We start from the raw sequence: 16,671 nt of genomic DNA on the forward strand, positions 1-16,671 counted from the left end.
AAACCAATGGGGCTACCGAGCGCTTTAATCGTACTCTCGGTGACATGCTATCTATGTATGTGACGCCTGACCACTCTAACTGGGACTTAGTTCTCCCATTCATTACATACGCCTACAATACGGCAACGCAAGCGACAACAGGCTTCTCCCCTTTTTACCTCCTCTACGGCCGTCACCCCTCCCACACCATTGACACCATTTTGCCCTATCGACCGGACGCGTCCGAGTGCCTACCGATCTTGGACGCCGCCAGACACGCAGAAGAATGCCGCCAGTTAGCTCGTCACTTTACCTGCGATGACCAAAACAGGCAAAAAGCAATTCGTGATGCCCAGACCTCAACTCCCGTTTTTCTTCCGGGTTCTCTTGTATGGCTGTCAGTGCCGCATCGCACACCTGGGCTCTCTTCCAAACTTCTGCCAAAGTACGATGGGCCATATCGTATTGTCGAACAAACTTCGCCAGTAAACTACCTCATTGAGCCTCTTACGCCACCATCAGACTTGCGACGTCGCAACCGCGAGGTTGTACACGTACAGAGGCTCAAGCAATACCACGGTTCAACGCCGCCTGCACAGGACTAAGTCGCCAGGATGGCTCCTTTTTTCTCCGTGGGGCCATTGTAAAGAAGAGGAAGTACTCCGGCGCAGAGGCAGCAGCATCGAGTGTGCAGCAGCGGCTCGAGCTCGGAAATTGCGGCTGGTGCATCGCCTTCCAAGCCTTCCAAGCACCCACCTTTCTGCTTAATAAATCTCCTTTATAATATTAATGTAATGAAAAAAAACTTGCACGCTCTTCTATCTATTCAATTAACACGACCCAAAGGCAAACTCATCTTTTTCTTTGCTGTTGATTCAATTATCACGCCCCACCACACTCGAAAAAATTTCTGTACATACCATGATCATGATTTTGCGTTGTCTCCAGTATCAAAGGCACCTCACCTGATATAGCACTACCTCTATGATTCGTGATCGGTCCTCGTTTAACCGAGCTACAAAGCGATAGGACGACGTCATCATATTACGTTACGACACGTGATGGAACGGTGATGTCATGATGCCGTCGTAATGTTAGCGATCTGAACCGGCCTGCATGACGTCCTGTAGTGACTCATCGCACAATATTTTTTTTTCTCTATCACTCGGATTGACACCACCCACGCAGTTTGCCGGTTAACAATCGCGTTTGATCAGATGCGTAATACTTCGCAGCTGCCTGACTGAATCGCACACTTCACGCAATACACGGCAGTTACCAGCTGGAGATTCATGCCTTTCTTTCTTTTTTTCTTTTTTTCACCTTATGACGAAGTTCCACGTCCGAGTTAACGTCGGCCATGCTCAAGGCTGGGACGTCTTTCGAGCCGCTGAAGCCCTTCTGGGAAAAGGGGATCTATCACTACGGCATCCTGGACACTCCTACCGTGGACGCTAGTGAAGGAGACCTGATAGTGGCCCTGCTATCGCTCAGGGTGCGTATCTAATACTCGAGTAAGACGTTTTTGCCCCGTCACGGTGGTCTAGTGGCTAAAGTAGTCGCCTGCTGACCCGCAGGTGGCGGGATCGAATCCCGGCTGCGGCGGCTGCATTTTCGACGGAGTGGAAAATGCTGTAGGCCCGTGTGCTCAGATTTGGGTGGACGTTAAAAGAACCCCAGGTGGTCTAAATTTCCGGAGCCCTCCACTACAGCGTCTCTCATAATCATATGGTGGTTTCGGGACGTTAAACCCCACAAATCAATCAATCAACAGACATTATTTTAATTGGGTCAGACAAACAGTGCACGCGGCGGCTTTCAGGTCTTTTTTCTTAACTGTATCGGAAGTAACAATCTTAACGTACAGACATTAAAGCGGAGGATAAGACAACTCACCGGCGGCAAGGACCGAACTTGGATTTTTTTTTTTCGTTAACGCCTCCGATGCTCTACCATTAGGCTACAGCAGTGACTGTCCTCTCGTCCACATTATCAGGCATTTTTGTGCATTTAAATCGTGGAGAGTTTGTCTGCGCAAGTCTACGCCATCAGGGCGACTTTGCAACACTTGTTTTACTAGCATAGTTACTACGATGCATTTAAGAGACAACAAATAGCGTCCCTTTTACCTTCCTTGGTCTCCTCGTTTTCATAGAAGTTGTGTTTAATGAAGAAAAGAGAGCCCAAAAATTCATTTGTTGTTGTTGTTGTTGTTGTTGTTGTTGTTGTTGTTGTTGTTGTTGTTGTTGTTGTCTTCTTTAATGGCATTTAGGCATCAAAACGAAATCTGTATGCTGTTGTACATGAATTGGCTTGTTATTCCATAATGACGACATTTCTTAACACGGTAGCCTTAAAGAGGTCCCTTCGCAGAAAATGTGGTGTCGGCGAGGTTCCGGCGAGGTTCCGGCGAGGTTCCGAAGGAGGTTCCGAAAAATTTCTACCATCGGGTGTTGTTTTTTTTTTTTTTTACGTGCACTGACATTGCGTTATACACATACCATTTCACTTCCACTGAAATGCAACCGCCGCGGCAGGCATCAAACCAACGACCTTAGTCTCGGGCGCCTAGTGCCCTAGCCACTCTTTCACGGTGGCGGACAAAGCATCGCTTTATGTGTAGGCGATGAATGGTTCGAGTGACTGTTTCTCTCGAGGAACGCTTGTAGAAAAAGGGGGCTACTTCAATAGGTCGTTCGGGAACTGCAAGTATCTACTTGTAGCATAGTTAGTCGAACCCGTCTACATGGATCTCAGCTAAACCGAATGATCCTTCATATTGAACCATTTGCGAACGCGGCAATGCTTTAGCGTGAACCTAGGAGGAAATTTACGGACAAAGTGAACAGAAATAGCCATGAAAGTTGATGCGTAGAGCATCGGGCGAAGCGAAACGCCACAAGTCGGCTTTTCCTCGCAAGAAGTCGTCTTTTTTCTCGTGAAAAGGCGCTTTACCCCGTGCGTTTGGGAAAATTAGCGGCGTGACAAGAGCCGTATCTATATCGCACTTTCTCGCCTACAACCAGCCCTTCGTATACAACCACCGAAAAATACAAAGTGCAGAAAAATAAGAACTGGGGATAAGAATCGCGAAGCGTTCCCGCCGAGCCAAGTTGTGCACCTAAACACACCAAAAACACTGATAATAGAGTAAAAAAAATTATATCGAATTATATGATATGCTTGTTCTGTGTCTGATATATATCATGGCTTATAATATGAAAATAAAATAAACAGTTTGTTTTGAAATTGCGGTATTCCTTTGCTGGGGGGTAGGGGGGGGGGGGGGCCTCAACTTTTGTCCTGCGCTGTATACGTACTCAATGACATCAGCAATCTCGCCTGTCTTTTCACAGATCCTGCACTCAAAAACAGCGCCACTCAGACGTATGGGCCACACGATGATCTCATTTCTTGCCGCAGCACTTCCCAACGACAGCTTGGCCGACACATACGTCAGCTATTTCAAGTAAGTTTGAAGGCCCCCCTACACAACCTCTCAAAAAAATAAACAACAATGACGTCTTTCTCTCCTGGTGCTTCTAGTCTCTTAGACTGAGTTAGTTGGTTAGCTCAGGGCGTTTGAGAGGAAGAAAGATTGGAAAGTATGAAGGGTGCAAGTGACGTCACAAAAGGAGGGAGGATGGAAGAGAGTATTGAATGGGGAAAAAGCCTGGGTGTCACGTATCAGGCGCCAATGGAAATACTTGTGGCATGTGACGGTGAGTGAAGAGAACCTTGTAAGCTAATCATCGGGATTGTAACGTTCCAAAACCGCCATACGATTATGATAGACGCCGTAGAGGGCGTCTCCGGTTTTCGCGACAACCTGGGGTTCCTTGACGTGAACCCAAATCTGAATACAACGGCCCGAAGCATGTGTGCCTCCATCGAAAATCGCCGCCGCCGCGATTCGATCCCGCCACTTGTGCGTCAGCGGTGACGTCTGTAACTAATGACTGGTTATGTGCCTCATCAGTTTTCTTTCATTTTAAAAGGTCATCCTAAAATGGTTGAGGTGGTCGAGTAAATGTAATAAAGTTTTGCTGCACTTCGTCTAAAAACTTCGTCTTGCAAGAAAGCGGCTGCAGGACACATTCACAATGCACTGTATCAATACTGCGAAAATAAAATTTTCAATTGATTGATTGATTGATTGATTGATTGATTGATTGATTGATTGATTGATTGATTGATTGATTGAGCTGCTAGGAGCGAAAGGAACGAAGTCATCATTTGCATGTTGGCCCAAGTGACATGCTTTGTTACTCTCGTACAGCTAGCGCCACATTCCCCTCTACAGTAGTACTTTGAAACTCTATGCCTGTATTTGTTTGGTTAAGAAAACAGGTTATTTTTCACATGCCCTCAGGCAAAACAACTTGCCGGACGTCTTCATTTCTCTCGGCCACTACGTTCGCGGGGACAATACCTTGAAAATGTGCATCATCATGCCACCGACGGCGCTACGTAGACCAAGGAACGGTCATGACAGTTACCAGCATGATCTGGTGAGAACGGGGTAGCTCCTATGCCGCGGGTGCTTAAAGTGGCACCACCACACTTTCCCAAGTAGTCAAGGAATGAATTCACCAAAGGAGCTTACTGCCACACGTATTCACCACCACAAAAATTTATAAAAGTCATCCAGTAGGAGCGGAGCCACAAAAATTTGTCGCACGCTGCAATTGCATTATCTATTTTATTGACCCGACGAAAGCGCTTGAAGCTAAGCAGGCAGGGATGGCACGGGGAAAGAAAATACGTCACGCGCACCTCGTGGCATATAGCAACCCCCCCCCCCTTTTTTTTTTCTTCGGATACGCGGCATTTCAGTGCGATCACGTGGACAAGTCACGGCCTCCCTTGGCAGCCCCGGTAGCGACCGAGCACGCCATGCTCAAATAAGCCAATGGCTGATAGAATGGCCGTGACGAGTGATCTTAAAACTTGTCGCGTCATTTGTCGTGTGAAGAGAAAGCGATTTTAGCTGACATTGAGAATTTGTAGTGAATATTAGGGCGCATGCTGCGCTTTACATTTGACTCACGCGTTCTCACGAGCCTCGATTACGGACCAGCAGCATTTTCCGGCCATGCTCTAAAGGTGTGGCAGGGTCCCTTTAAAAATTCCTGGTCGTTCAAATTCTGTATGACGGAGCACTTCACCACCGGGTTCCCCACACATTTAAAATACTCGATTTCATGAAAACGGACCTGTATGAAGCCACAATATATTTTTCACCTTGTCTGCTTGAGTTGTATATTCCATGCTAGCTTAGCGGCTAAGGTCTTCTAAGCTCAAAGATGTGGGTCCGATCCGAGTCATAGCAAGTTCATTAATAATGCGCATAAGATATGTATAAGGTAGTGTAACGAGGTCTCTCACATAAATAGATAGATAGATAGATAGATAGATAGATAGATAGATAGATAGATAGATAGATAGATAGATAGATAGATAGATAGATAGATAGATAGATAGATAGATAGGTAGGTAGGTAGGTAGGTAGGTAGGTAGGTAGGTAGGTAGGTAGGCAGGTAGGCAGGTAGGTAGGTAGGCGGGTAGGTGGGTAGGTGGGTAGGTGGGTAGGTGGGTAGGTAGGTAGGTAGGTAGGTAGGTAGGTAGGTAGGTAGGTAGGTAGGTAGGTAGGTAGGTAGGTAGGTAGGTAGGTAGGTAGGTAGGTAGGTAGGTAGGTAGGTAGGTAGGTAGGTAGGTAGGTAGGTAGGTAGGTAGGTAGGTAGGTAGGTAGGTAGGTAGGTAGGTAGGTAGGTAGGTAGGTAGGTAGGTAGGTAGGTAGGTAGGTAGGTAGGTAGGTAGGTAGGTAGGTAGGTAGGTAGGTAGGTAGGTAGGTAGGTAGGTAGGTAGGTAGGTAGGTAGGTAGGTAGGTAGGTAGGTAGGTAGGTAGGTAGGTAGGTAGGTAGGTAGGTAGGTAGGTAGGTAGGTAGGTAGGTAGGTAGGTAGGTAGGTAGGTAGGTAGGTAGGTAGGTAGGTAGGTAGGTAGGTAGGTAGGTAGGTAGGTAGGTAGATAGATAGATAGATAGATAGATAGATAGATAGATAGATAGATAGATAGATGGATAGATAGATAGATAGATAGATAGATAGATAGATAGATAGATAGATAGATAGATAGATAGATAGATAGATAGATAGATAGATAGATAGATAGATAGATAGATAGATTAAGTGCTAGCGTTTGTGTTACCAGAACACATCGACTGAGACTGACTTTCACCGAGTTTTCAAGGCGGCTGGAAAATGCGATGCTTGCATGCTTCAAACAACCTCGCGAATTGTCAATGTTCATCCAATTCTGGTGGATATTGCCTCTTGCAGACTTCGGCGGCATCCGGCATAGACATAGTGTCGACGAAGCGTTCGAAGACGAAGCTGGCGCTTTCCGTGACGTTGAAGGGTCGCTTGGCGATGGCCGCTGACCCGAAGGTACTGGATTTTCGGGATCGGTGCGTCAGCAATAGCAGCATGAAATCATTTGCCAGCTACGCCGAGGTAAGCGCAACCAGGTCACGTCAAGATCCCTAACACTTTGTTAGTTTGAAACCTTACAAATGAAATCATGGTAGCGATATTTCGGCGCCTCTACACCTTAAATATCAAACTGAATGGATGCAAAAAAAAAAAACGCGCTAGACCTGCCTGAAAATCGCCGCACAGTCACAGCGATAGCTGGAAGAGCGGCATTTCTAGAACCATCAATAAACTCTCTTGGGGCTATTATTACAAGTACGCTTTCAAGGTACACACTATGGCATGTCATACTTTTTTTTGATGTTGGGAAGCACACCCTTACGTCAATATTCATCATTTGCGTAGAAGTGAGGCAGGTACCCGCTACGCAATTGCAAGGCATTATGTGCACTTTACGCATGCGATGGCTGATTAGGATGAAGAATTATGGGTGAGCGCTTTGTAAAGAGTTGGCTGCCTTTAACGACGAACTCGTTACGTAATACGTATTGTGCGACATCTGGTTCCAGAATGCTCATTGTGAGCAACCTTGTTGCTAGCACACAATGTTCTATGTCTTATTACATGTCTTATTACATGTCTTCTACCATGCTATATTACATGTTTCATAGTTCCCTCCTTGCTGCAGACATTGAAGGACCGGCATGGCTCTGTCCTTGTGATCTAGTTAGCTCCTAGGCCTGCACACTATATGGCAAGCTCAAAATGCCTTTGACAGTGTGGATGTAGGAGTAAGGTCTGTGCGAGAATACTTTTGCGAATCTGTGTGCCATTTTCTTGAAGTGCTGATAGTGCACAAGGTTGAGCCATTGTTATGCACGCCAAGGTATCGATAAGTAGCCCGCTCAAAGCTCACGGTTCTTGATTTCTCTTTGTAGTCGTACTGCTGTTCCTTTGTATTTTGGCGAGTGTATGAACAAAACTTCAGCCGCAACATTCTTACATGCGTTCTTTTTTCGCGGCCCGCAACGTTAACAGGTGTGCAAATCGCCGGACTACTTGAGGAGGGAGATCTACAGCTCGTTCTACGGCGCGACTCAACTTCGCCGCCCGGGCGGGTCGGTAGTGTTCTCTTACGATGATCGCACGGGACTTAGCAAAAAGGTGAGGCTTGACTCGTGACGACACGTCCCCATTGGCGTAGTTTGAGGACGCATCTCTGAGTTTCAGCATCTCCGGTATTCCTAATGCCCGCAATGGCTTTCGCATTCAAAGTTCTTTTGAAGACAGTCGCCCCGCTTATAACGATGAGCGTTCGTTAATAGGGGTCGGAGCGAAAGAACAAAAGTGCTGAAAGAAAAGCGCCACGGAAAGCAAGACACGGTTGCCCATGCGCACGACCTTAATCTCGTCATGGGGAGGTTTCCACATCTTTGTGTTTCAGCACGAATTTCGAGTTTAAAGTTACAGAGTGCATGAAAGTCAGTTCGCTCGCTGCGGCGGCCACGTTTGCGAAATAACCGCGCTGCTTAATCACAAAAGAAGTAACACCCATGACAGCTGCTCATTCGCGCTCATCCTATGTATGTTCTTATGTTGTGTCTTTGTGTTTGAGCAACTTGTATAGTTTAGCTCCGAGAAAGACACAAGCGCGAATCCAGTGAATCGAAAAAATTGTGGGCGGGGAAAAACAAAGGAATCGCAAGAAACATAGCGCCACCAGTGTTTTTTTTTTTCACTGCCGTGTGCGTCTTCATTGACTTGGTAATGGCCGAGCTGTTTCGCGTCTAAAGGGAAACTACATGGGTTTTTAAGGGGAGATGCGGGTCGAAAAACGCAAGTTTTTTTTCAAAAATACCAATTTTTTTATTTTTGCTTATTTTGATAAGATTAGTACCTCTACCGTTATGAAAAAAATAATAAAGGTCGAGACTTCACTGAAAATGCTTTAAAATTGCATCTAAAGAGCACAAGGTGCCTGTTAAAAGGTCGAAAGTGTGCAGTCTTCGACCACCTTGCCGCCGATAATGTGCCGCCGCTCACCATTGTTGATCGTATGAGTCGAAGAGTCGAGCCTCACTCTTCAAATAACAACAGTTTCTCTCGCTGATGCAGCGCAAGAAATGATAAAAATAAGCACTCTTCTGCGCGTTTTTCGAGCGCCGCGACTGGCTTATCACATGGTACGAATCGGGGACTGCCATCTGCCGCTGCGCGCCTGTATGTGCTGTGAAACCTGTTTGCGGGGTCCATGTCTTGTCGAGCAGCGCAGCTGAACAATGCTTTTCTCGTGTAATTATCTCTGTTATGAATTAAAAAGGCATTGCTCGCAAGTGAAAGCCGTTGTGCGGTGCGCTTTGTAGGAATAGGCTACGAGCGGCTGGTCCGATTTGCGGCTGTTGTTGGCCTGCAAAAGCCAATGCATCAAAAGTAATTCACACCCGTCAGCTGGAAAGTTCGTAATGCAGCAATGGATGACTTCAGCGCCAATCTTGAGAGGTCAGAATAGCTCGCAGTGAGAGAACTTAGCAGTGACGACATTGCCATTACGTACGATGGTATGTGCCACAAACATGGCTGAAAAATGGCATGACATGGATTTCGCAGTCCGGTAAAACTTCTTCCTAGCTTGCAGTTGGCACAAGGCCAGATGGAGCGGAAGTTTGGCAAGCGTTTCATGGCCCTGTCTGTGAGCGAAATGTCTGTGAGGAGTCGGTTCGAAAAAGCCAAGAGGGACAAACTCTTGGTGCTGGCGTATTTTAGTGGCAGTGGCCACTATAATAAGGATTATTCTTTTTGATGTGCAAATTTCATCTGATTTAATTATATCTTTCATAAATAAAAACTCAATTTCAACTTTAAAACTCGTTTTTTTCAAAACACAAATTTCACCATTTTTTTTGTGCCCCTCCTTTTTCGGGCACTTCTAGTGCTTGGATCTGCATGAAATTTCGCCCAAATTTTTTCCAGAGTATGGCGAATGCAATTATCTAGTTTAAATTTCTATATTTTATTGTATCACAAAGAAATTCTATGTAAACCTTTACTAGGGTAGGAGAAATATGGACTGTTTACGTCTAATTATTTTCACGCGTATTACATTTTTTGTATGTGCTTCCTAATTAGTTATTTGCACTCTACACTTTATTTGAAGCATTATGAACTATGAATGGTAAAAACTTACAGAAGTTTAGGGATGAAAAGAGGGGGTGAGAAAGGGTTAAAGTTTTCACTTTGTCATGTTGCAGAGCTAAAAGTGTGTAACTTGCAAGAAAACTAATTATATATTTGAAATCAGCATAAAAAGTTCCATAAACAGCTCAAGTTTCATTGCTCTAGTGTGAATATTAAAAAAAAGTGTCTTCGAGTAGCATCTCCCCTTAATATGCCCGTACACGCATATGCGGATACCCTCAACCGGAGACCTGGACATCAGTGAAAATGCTGGTAGTGCCACCTTGAATGTCCTTTTAGAAAACACAACCTATCCTATTCTATTCAAATCACCTCACAGGCTCCTACATCGAAGTATTGTGTGAGGGGGTGGTTACAAAAGTAGGGGTAACAGCATGTGAACTTTATGAACTGCAGCATGTGAACTTTATGCAATGCTTTTTTTTTGGTTTTGACGTAGTACAGAACACTAAAATGAAAAATAAATAGAAACAAAAAACGTTCTGATACATTACGTAAATAACACATCAATTAGGAAATTTTGCCATTACCACGGCCCTCAATTTGGCTGCATTTCAAATGTTAATGATGTGCTCCGGAAGACCATTTTTATGAATAATTGCTTGTGGCAAGGCGGACGAATTAAATGCGATGGTTCTACCTGAAACGCGTTGGTTCTCCTGGACAGTTCCTGGAAACCTCCTGGAAACTTCTTTTTTATACAAGTATTCTTGCAGAAAAGTATAACGAATGGGTAGTGAGATATTATGAAACGCAGGCATTTCAAAAATCACTCGAACCCTTACGCATTCGCCACAGACGATTTTGAAGGGTGAAGCCATCCCATTCTTTTTCTTCCCCTTCTTCTTCTTAAACGTCCATGTACTGAGCCAACCGCTCCCCTGAGATAGAGATCCTTCTGTTTTCACAAGGTGTAGTGCTACCTCCGGGTAAAATTACAAGACTAATTTCGTACTACACAAGACAACGTGATTAGAAACTAGTGTAGTAACGTTGCCTCAGGGATTGGAGCCATTGGCAGCTTTGGCACGTCCCGTGGTTTTTCGCAGAACCTCCGAGACAGTACCACTTTTGGCCAAACGAAAATGTCGTGCGGTGACGCCATCGTGTGACATCACGTTATGTGAAGTCATCGTGATGTCATGATGGCGTCACAAATCTAGGGAACTTACGTCATGTTTGCGTCACATGGTGATGTCATCATGGAATTTTTCGCATCACTCGGGTTGAAACAGATGGTAACTGTTTGATGAGCAGTCAAAGGTTTCTGTCCCATTAATGGTACATTAATAGTAAGTTTAGTTAATTAATTTATGTTACGTTAAGTTACAACTTAGGGTTTGAACTTAAGCTTGATGTTTTTAAACCACTTGGCAGGTACGTAAGACTACAGTACCTATATACTTGGTTTCGTATGAAAGGAAGCAAACCTAAATTTTAAAGCTTGACTGGCCGATTCACTAAGAAAGTAACATACAAAATTACAATGTTAAGCCTAGGATTATTGAATTTGGGCTTAGTAAAGATTTATTCGAGCCTGGTTGGTACATAATTATTACTCAAGCATAGTGTCCTTGGTTTGTGTGGTGCCTTTTCTTCTGGGGCATCTAACGCGTTTGCACAATAACTTCAACCTTCGCTTAGGTTAGGCTATGTGAAAGGTTAGTTGGATCCGCACATCATTGTATCGAATCCTGGCTGGTGGCGGCTAGATTTCCAATGGAATCAAAAATGCTTGTGACCCGTATACTTGATTTTAGGGGCACGTTAAGAAACTCCAGGTGGTCTAAATTTCCGGAAGTCTCCACTAAGGCGTCTCTCACAATCATATGGTGGTTCACAAATAGCACAGGACCGAGTTGACTGGCGGATAATGGGAGAGGCCTTTGTCCTGCAGTGGACGTAGTCAGGCTGATGATGATGATGATGCCGATGACTATGATGATGATGTTGTTGTTGATGATGATGATGATGATGATGATGATGGTGGTGGTGGTGATGATGATGATGATGATGATGATGATGATGATGATGATGATGACGACGACGACGACGGCGGCGACGACGACGATGACGATGATGATATACCGACCTCTTCACTGCACTCACTCAGCGCCCAATTTCCTTGCAGCTGTGCTCTATCAAGGCGCAGCACACATCGATAAAATTCGGCATCGCTGTTTTCGACATCGACTACGCCGACTTCTCGGGGGTTTGCACCGCGAAGCCGTTCCCGGTACTGAACGCGCTTCGTCGCGTGCTCGATTTCTTCGCGGCGGGGCAGGTGACGACAGCCGACGTGAAGGACTGTGAGAGACAAGCCACGTGACCCTCTGACGTCAGGTGCGGGATAACATAATGCGCGTGTTCGACGGCTTCCTCACCCGTGAACTCATCTTACGTGCACATCATGGACTGAAATACCCGTCCGTACAAAAAAAATGAAATAACAAGGCTTCAATAAATGTGCAGCATGCTACGTAAAACTTTACCGCGTATACGGACGTTTTGAGTTTTCGCTGTGGTTTCTTGATGTTTATTTGCTCTACTGGTGACCAGAACGTCACGTAATCGAATCAGACCACGGCGGCTGGCTTTGGAAGAGGTCCGCATTTTTAGATACCGGTGCACTGAACAACCACAAATGATGGAAATTTCCAGAACCATTCATTGCGGCGCCTCTCGTAATCATATCATGGCTCTGATATATAAAGCCACGACAATTATTATTAACGGCGTCTTTATTATTATTATTATTATCATTATTATTATTATTATTATTATTGCCGCCATCATATCACAATTTATTTTTTTATATTGGATTTTTTGGACCTAGGCACGAACGTTGCCCATATCACAAAATATTTGTCAGCATAGGTTCAAACGTTGTTTCTTTTCTACACCCTCGCTAACCCCTTCTCGCTCTCTCTCTCGTAACATGCAATGAGATCATACAAAGTAATCGCGCATCCTTGGCACCCACGAAAACTTCAAAACCCAAATAACGTATGAGAACTTAAATAATACAGCTAGGTGCTGGTAGCTTCACGAAAAGTTCCTTTATGCTTTAGAGACCATTAAGCAGCCGATGAGCAGCTAGGTGAGTTGGTATTGAGAAACTGAAAAATGAAAGAGAAACTCCCATGGTCCCTTAAGTATTCACCTTAGACGGTTAGACAGCAAAAGCCGTCATGTTTCTTTTTCTTTTCATTCAATCTTCAATCGCTCTTACGTCCCCTCCGATAGTTTTCTGCACTGTGCATGGGCGTAGTGAAAGGGGCAGGTGGGTCAACTTGCTTTCTAACACTTTTCAATTTTGTTTGCGCACATTTACACGCGCAAATACAAACACACACATTAATATACATAAAGCATGTTTGAACCCACCGCCCCCCCCCCCCCCCCTTCAGAAAATATTGCTGGCTTCACCACCGGCACCAAGCGTAGTTTTTCACGGCATCTGTGGCCGGCCCGCCTTTGAGCGAGCGGCAATGCCATGCGATGACGTCGTCATGTGACGTCACGTTAGGGAGAAGTTACATTAACGCTCTGACGCCGTCACATTCGACGGTGTTTCATGTCGTGTTGACGTCGCGGGGTGACATGTCGCGTTGGTGATTTCGTGCATCAGTCGCATAGGCTATTTTCCGTTGGGCGGCTCGGCGCCACCATTTTGGGCTGTTAAGCCGATCTTTTTTTTGTTTTTGTATATCACGATGTGAAATAATAAGACCAGAAAACGCACTATGCACCAACCCAACCGTTTTAATGCGTGTGCGTCTAACATAACAACGTTCAGTTGCTTACTATCCAAAACACAAAAGTTAACAGCCCCATATGAAGGCACTCAGATCCATGCGTAAAACAGTCTATTGACATCTACGCTGCGGCTGGTCAGTATGGTCAATTATCGAGTTTAATGAAGCAGCGAAGGCTTTCAACTACATCAATTTCACAATGCAGTGGAGCGCTAAGTGAAAAAAGGAACGCACGATTTGGGCTTCCTTTCAAACAGTATTAGGCGGGTCATTGAACCTTCCATTTTTTGGACGAGCACACGTGCTGTCAGCGCAGGCGGCTTCACGATTTCCTCGAAAACCCTGAACAACGGTCAAGTTGAAAGGTTTGCGACTCGTGCAGCTTTCGCCAGACATCCTTTCGCAAGAGACAGGAAGAGAAATGAGCATATCACGCGGACAAACACCAAACCAGCCGTAAACCGGCGCTGAAGAAACCGACAGAGCCAAACACCCAATCTTATCAACCCCGTGGTTCGAGTGTGTTCTTATAACTCGTTTGGTCCGGATAAGAGAACAACCGACAAGTTGGCATACCGCACTCGTACGCTTTCCAAGTACCTTCTTTAGCCTTCCCAAACCGGGATTCTTGAACCGCACTCCTGCAACAAGGGTTTCGGGCCACAGTTTCATCAGTCAACGGTTAGAAAGTGATACAAAGGTCACGTCTTTTGCAAACCCTGTACAAACACGCAAATACGGTGCACTTGCAAAGGCACAACTCTGTTGATTACAAGACGCTTGACAAGAAGCAAAGGGCATCACGTGGGGCTAACCACGTGACTCAGCTCATTGACCACGATTGGTTAGCTTTGACCCGACCCGAACGCACGAGAAGCCGCTGCAGCAGACGCCAAGCCGAAAGGATCCAGAAGTTACAATCGCAAGCAGCAGTCCTCCTGTCCCTAAACGTTTCTGCCTACACAGGACAACTGCTAGCCTTTCACCAAGTCAAAACGTGATTTTGTAAGGTTACTAGGACGATAGCGAAATGTCTGCAGGTAGGGCGGTTGTACTGGTTTTGACTGCGATCCTTCTGGCTTCGGATGTGGCAAGGGCTCAGCGGCCGACTCCGGGCTACCAGCGCTGCAGAATGTATTGCGGCATCGCGGAAACCGTGCGCAGGTGAGTCTGACCGTCTCAATATTGCATGTCGAAGTAAAACGAATACCCACAGTTAAACTCGATATCGAAGATCATACTCTCCAACACTTTGTATTTGATTCGATTAGAGAACGTATTCAATGCTCCTTCAGTTTATCGCTTCAGAGAGTAATACCATACGTTGTTGTACATTGAGCTATATTAATATTAAATTTAGTGTCAAAGTTGAGGACACATATAAGGGAAGGAGAAACGTTGTATAACATGTAAAAACTTATGAAGCGTGGAGACTTGGGCAAGTTGGTAGGGCTTAACTGAATATAGGAACAGCGCAACCTAGAAGTAGTTACTTCGTAACTACGGAAGCAAAAAAACCGCGCTCTTTTCTGTCCTTGTTTTTTCACTTACGTAGTTACGAATTCCGTAGTTACGAAGTAACTACTTCTAGATTGCGCTGTTCCTACATTCAGTTATGTAAAAACTTGACAGGAAAAAAAAATATGGTTGGGTAGAACACAAACGCGGCTAGCTACTCTGTGTTCACTGATAGTGAGCAATCAGATGAAAAAAACAAGGACCAAAATAAAATCACAGCATGTGCAAGCGGCTCGCCATATTGCTGTCTAATCAGCTGCCATAGAAGAGCAAAGGCTTGGAAAAAAAAAGGAAGACTACTTATAAGGCCAAGATCTTCTAGACGACAAAACAAAACAAACCTTTCCTTCCGAGCCTTTGCTCATCAGTGGCAGATGTCAAACCAACTAGCCCGCCAATTCACTATTATGTCTAATCGCTCACTCCCACATCTCCACTATCCACAAGTGTAAAAAGATGCTTCGGGGTCAGCATGATCATCGTGGAACGCAAACACCGATAATCAGTTGCAGGTATCATGCAAACATTCTAATTTCTCGCAAATTGCGCCGCTTAGCGCAGTGGTAGACTCCCATTCCTCATTTACGCTATGCCACGCTTCGAATGTATCGCTTTGGCTTAATTAGCAAATTTTCTTTATTGTTTGTGCTTGTGCTTTAGATACGAGTTTAAAGCGAGCGCTCGAACGAACAAAACTAATCCCCACTGCAACAACTGTTGCAGAATAGAGAAGTGGACACTATATTACTTGAATGCCCCATGCCAAGCAACGAGAGACAACTATTCGAGTGACAAATGACATGATCTGCCATGACCAGTTAACGTTCTACAGCTCGTTAAGTCCAATGTCCGATCCTTCAAAACAGCAACGGGTTACCAAATCAAATCAAACAAATTACGGTGTTTTCTCAACTAATGTATAAACATACGAGGGTAAAAAAATCCTGTTATATTATTACATGTTGATGCAAGTAGATTCGCTACTAAATTATCTGCAAGAAATGACTAAATCGCAAAGCTTTCACTACCTCAACTACGAGAGCCTAACAAATTGCCTTGGAAAACCAGTTATAAATTGTTATCAGGTTCACTCGCGTATTCTCATATTAGTTTATATTCTTCCTTTCAAATTATTCTCTCACCATCTTCTGTAATCTCAATTCTATCCATCCTCCCTGTACGAAGTAGCATGGGAGCACTTACTATATGCAGGCAGATATCTGTTTTTCCAATAAAGTGGCCCTCTAGCTTTCTTTCAGGGATAAAAAAATCAATAGGGCTAAAGTTCATGAACGTGCAAAAAAAAAGGTTAACACAATAACCGCGGGTTTAAAAGTCCTTACTTAACCACTGTAGGCTATATAATATTTTTTTTCTATATAAATTTCTTTCTGTTTCGATGAATTAACTAGTCAAAACCTTTTTCTCCGAAGAGTATTTTTTAAGAAAGCTTTTTTTTAACAAAACGCTAAATTATTCTTTCTTCTAGGATTTAAATACTTCTTTTTTCTAAGCTACCTGATTTTTGGCCGATAGCCCGGGATGGGTATTAGCCAGAAGTTTAGGATCTACACATCTACATCAAAAAAGACTCGCACTCCTTCGGTGAGATGTGGGTGTTGTTTGGGAGAAGTTTGAAGCTCTTTCGTTTCCCTATAGAGATAAAGGCTTGTCTCATAGGTCAACGGTATTATCCTGCGTCCTTAACGGGGGTCCATACTCGGGTCGACAAGGCCTGCAGGTCCTGTAGGCAGGAAAAGCGCACATACGACTGAACATGATCAGCTTG

The 16,671-nt window shown here is 44.7% G+C and overlaps 1 protein-coding gene across 1 annotated transcript; it reads left to right on the forward strand.

Moving 5' to 3' along the window:
• Positions 1-4,358: 4,358 nt before the first annotated feature.
• On the forward strand, positions 4,359-12,097 carry LOC142766845 (uncharacterized). The gene is made up of 4 exons (XM_075868069.1): positions 4,359-4,490; positions 6,319-6,492; positions 7,450-7,575; positions 11,738-12,097. Exons 1-4 carry the CDS (start codon positions 4,419-4,421, stop codon positions 11,933-11,935), a joined length of 570 nt encoding a protein of 189 aa, XP_075724184.1. The 5' UTR covers positions 4,359-4,418; the 3' UTR covers positions 11,936-12,097.
• The last annotated feature ends 4,574 nt before the right edge of the window (positions 12,098-16,671 follow it).

The sequence above is a fragment of the Rhipicephalus microplus genome, chromosome 7 (genome assembly GCF_043290135.1).
Source record: "Rhipicephalus microplus isolate Deutch F79 chromosome 7, USDA_Rmic, whole genome shotgun sequence".
Taxonomy (NCBI): Eukaryota; Metazoa; Arthropoda; class Arachnida; order Ixodida; family Ixodidae; genus Rhipicephalus; species Rhipicephalus microplus.

Coding starts and splice junctions, on each gene's coding strand:
- LOC142766845 (XM_075868069.1), top strand. CDS start 4,419: ATGTGCATCATCATGCCACCGACGGCGCTACGTAGACCAAGGAACGGT. Junction 4,491..6,318: donor ACAGTTACCAGCATGATCTG/GTGAGAACGGGG, acceptor TGCCTCTTGCAG/ACTTCGGCGGCATCCGGCAT. Junction 6,493..7,449: donor CATTTGCCAGCTACGCCGAG/GTAAGCGCAACC, acceptor CAACGTTAACAG/GTGTGCAAATCGCCGGACTA.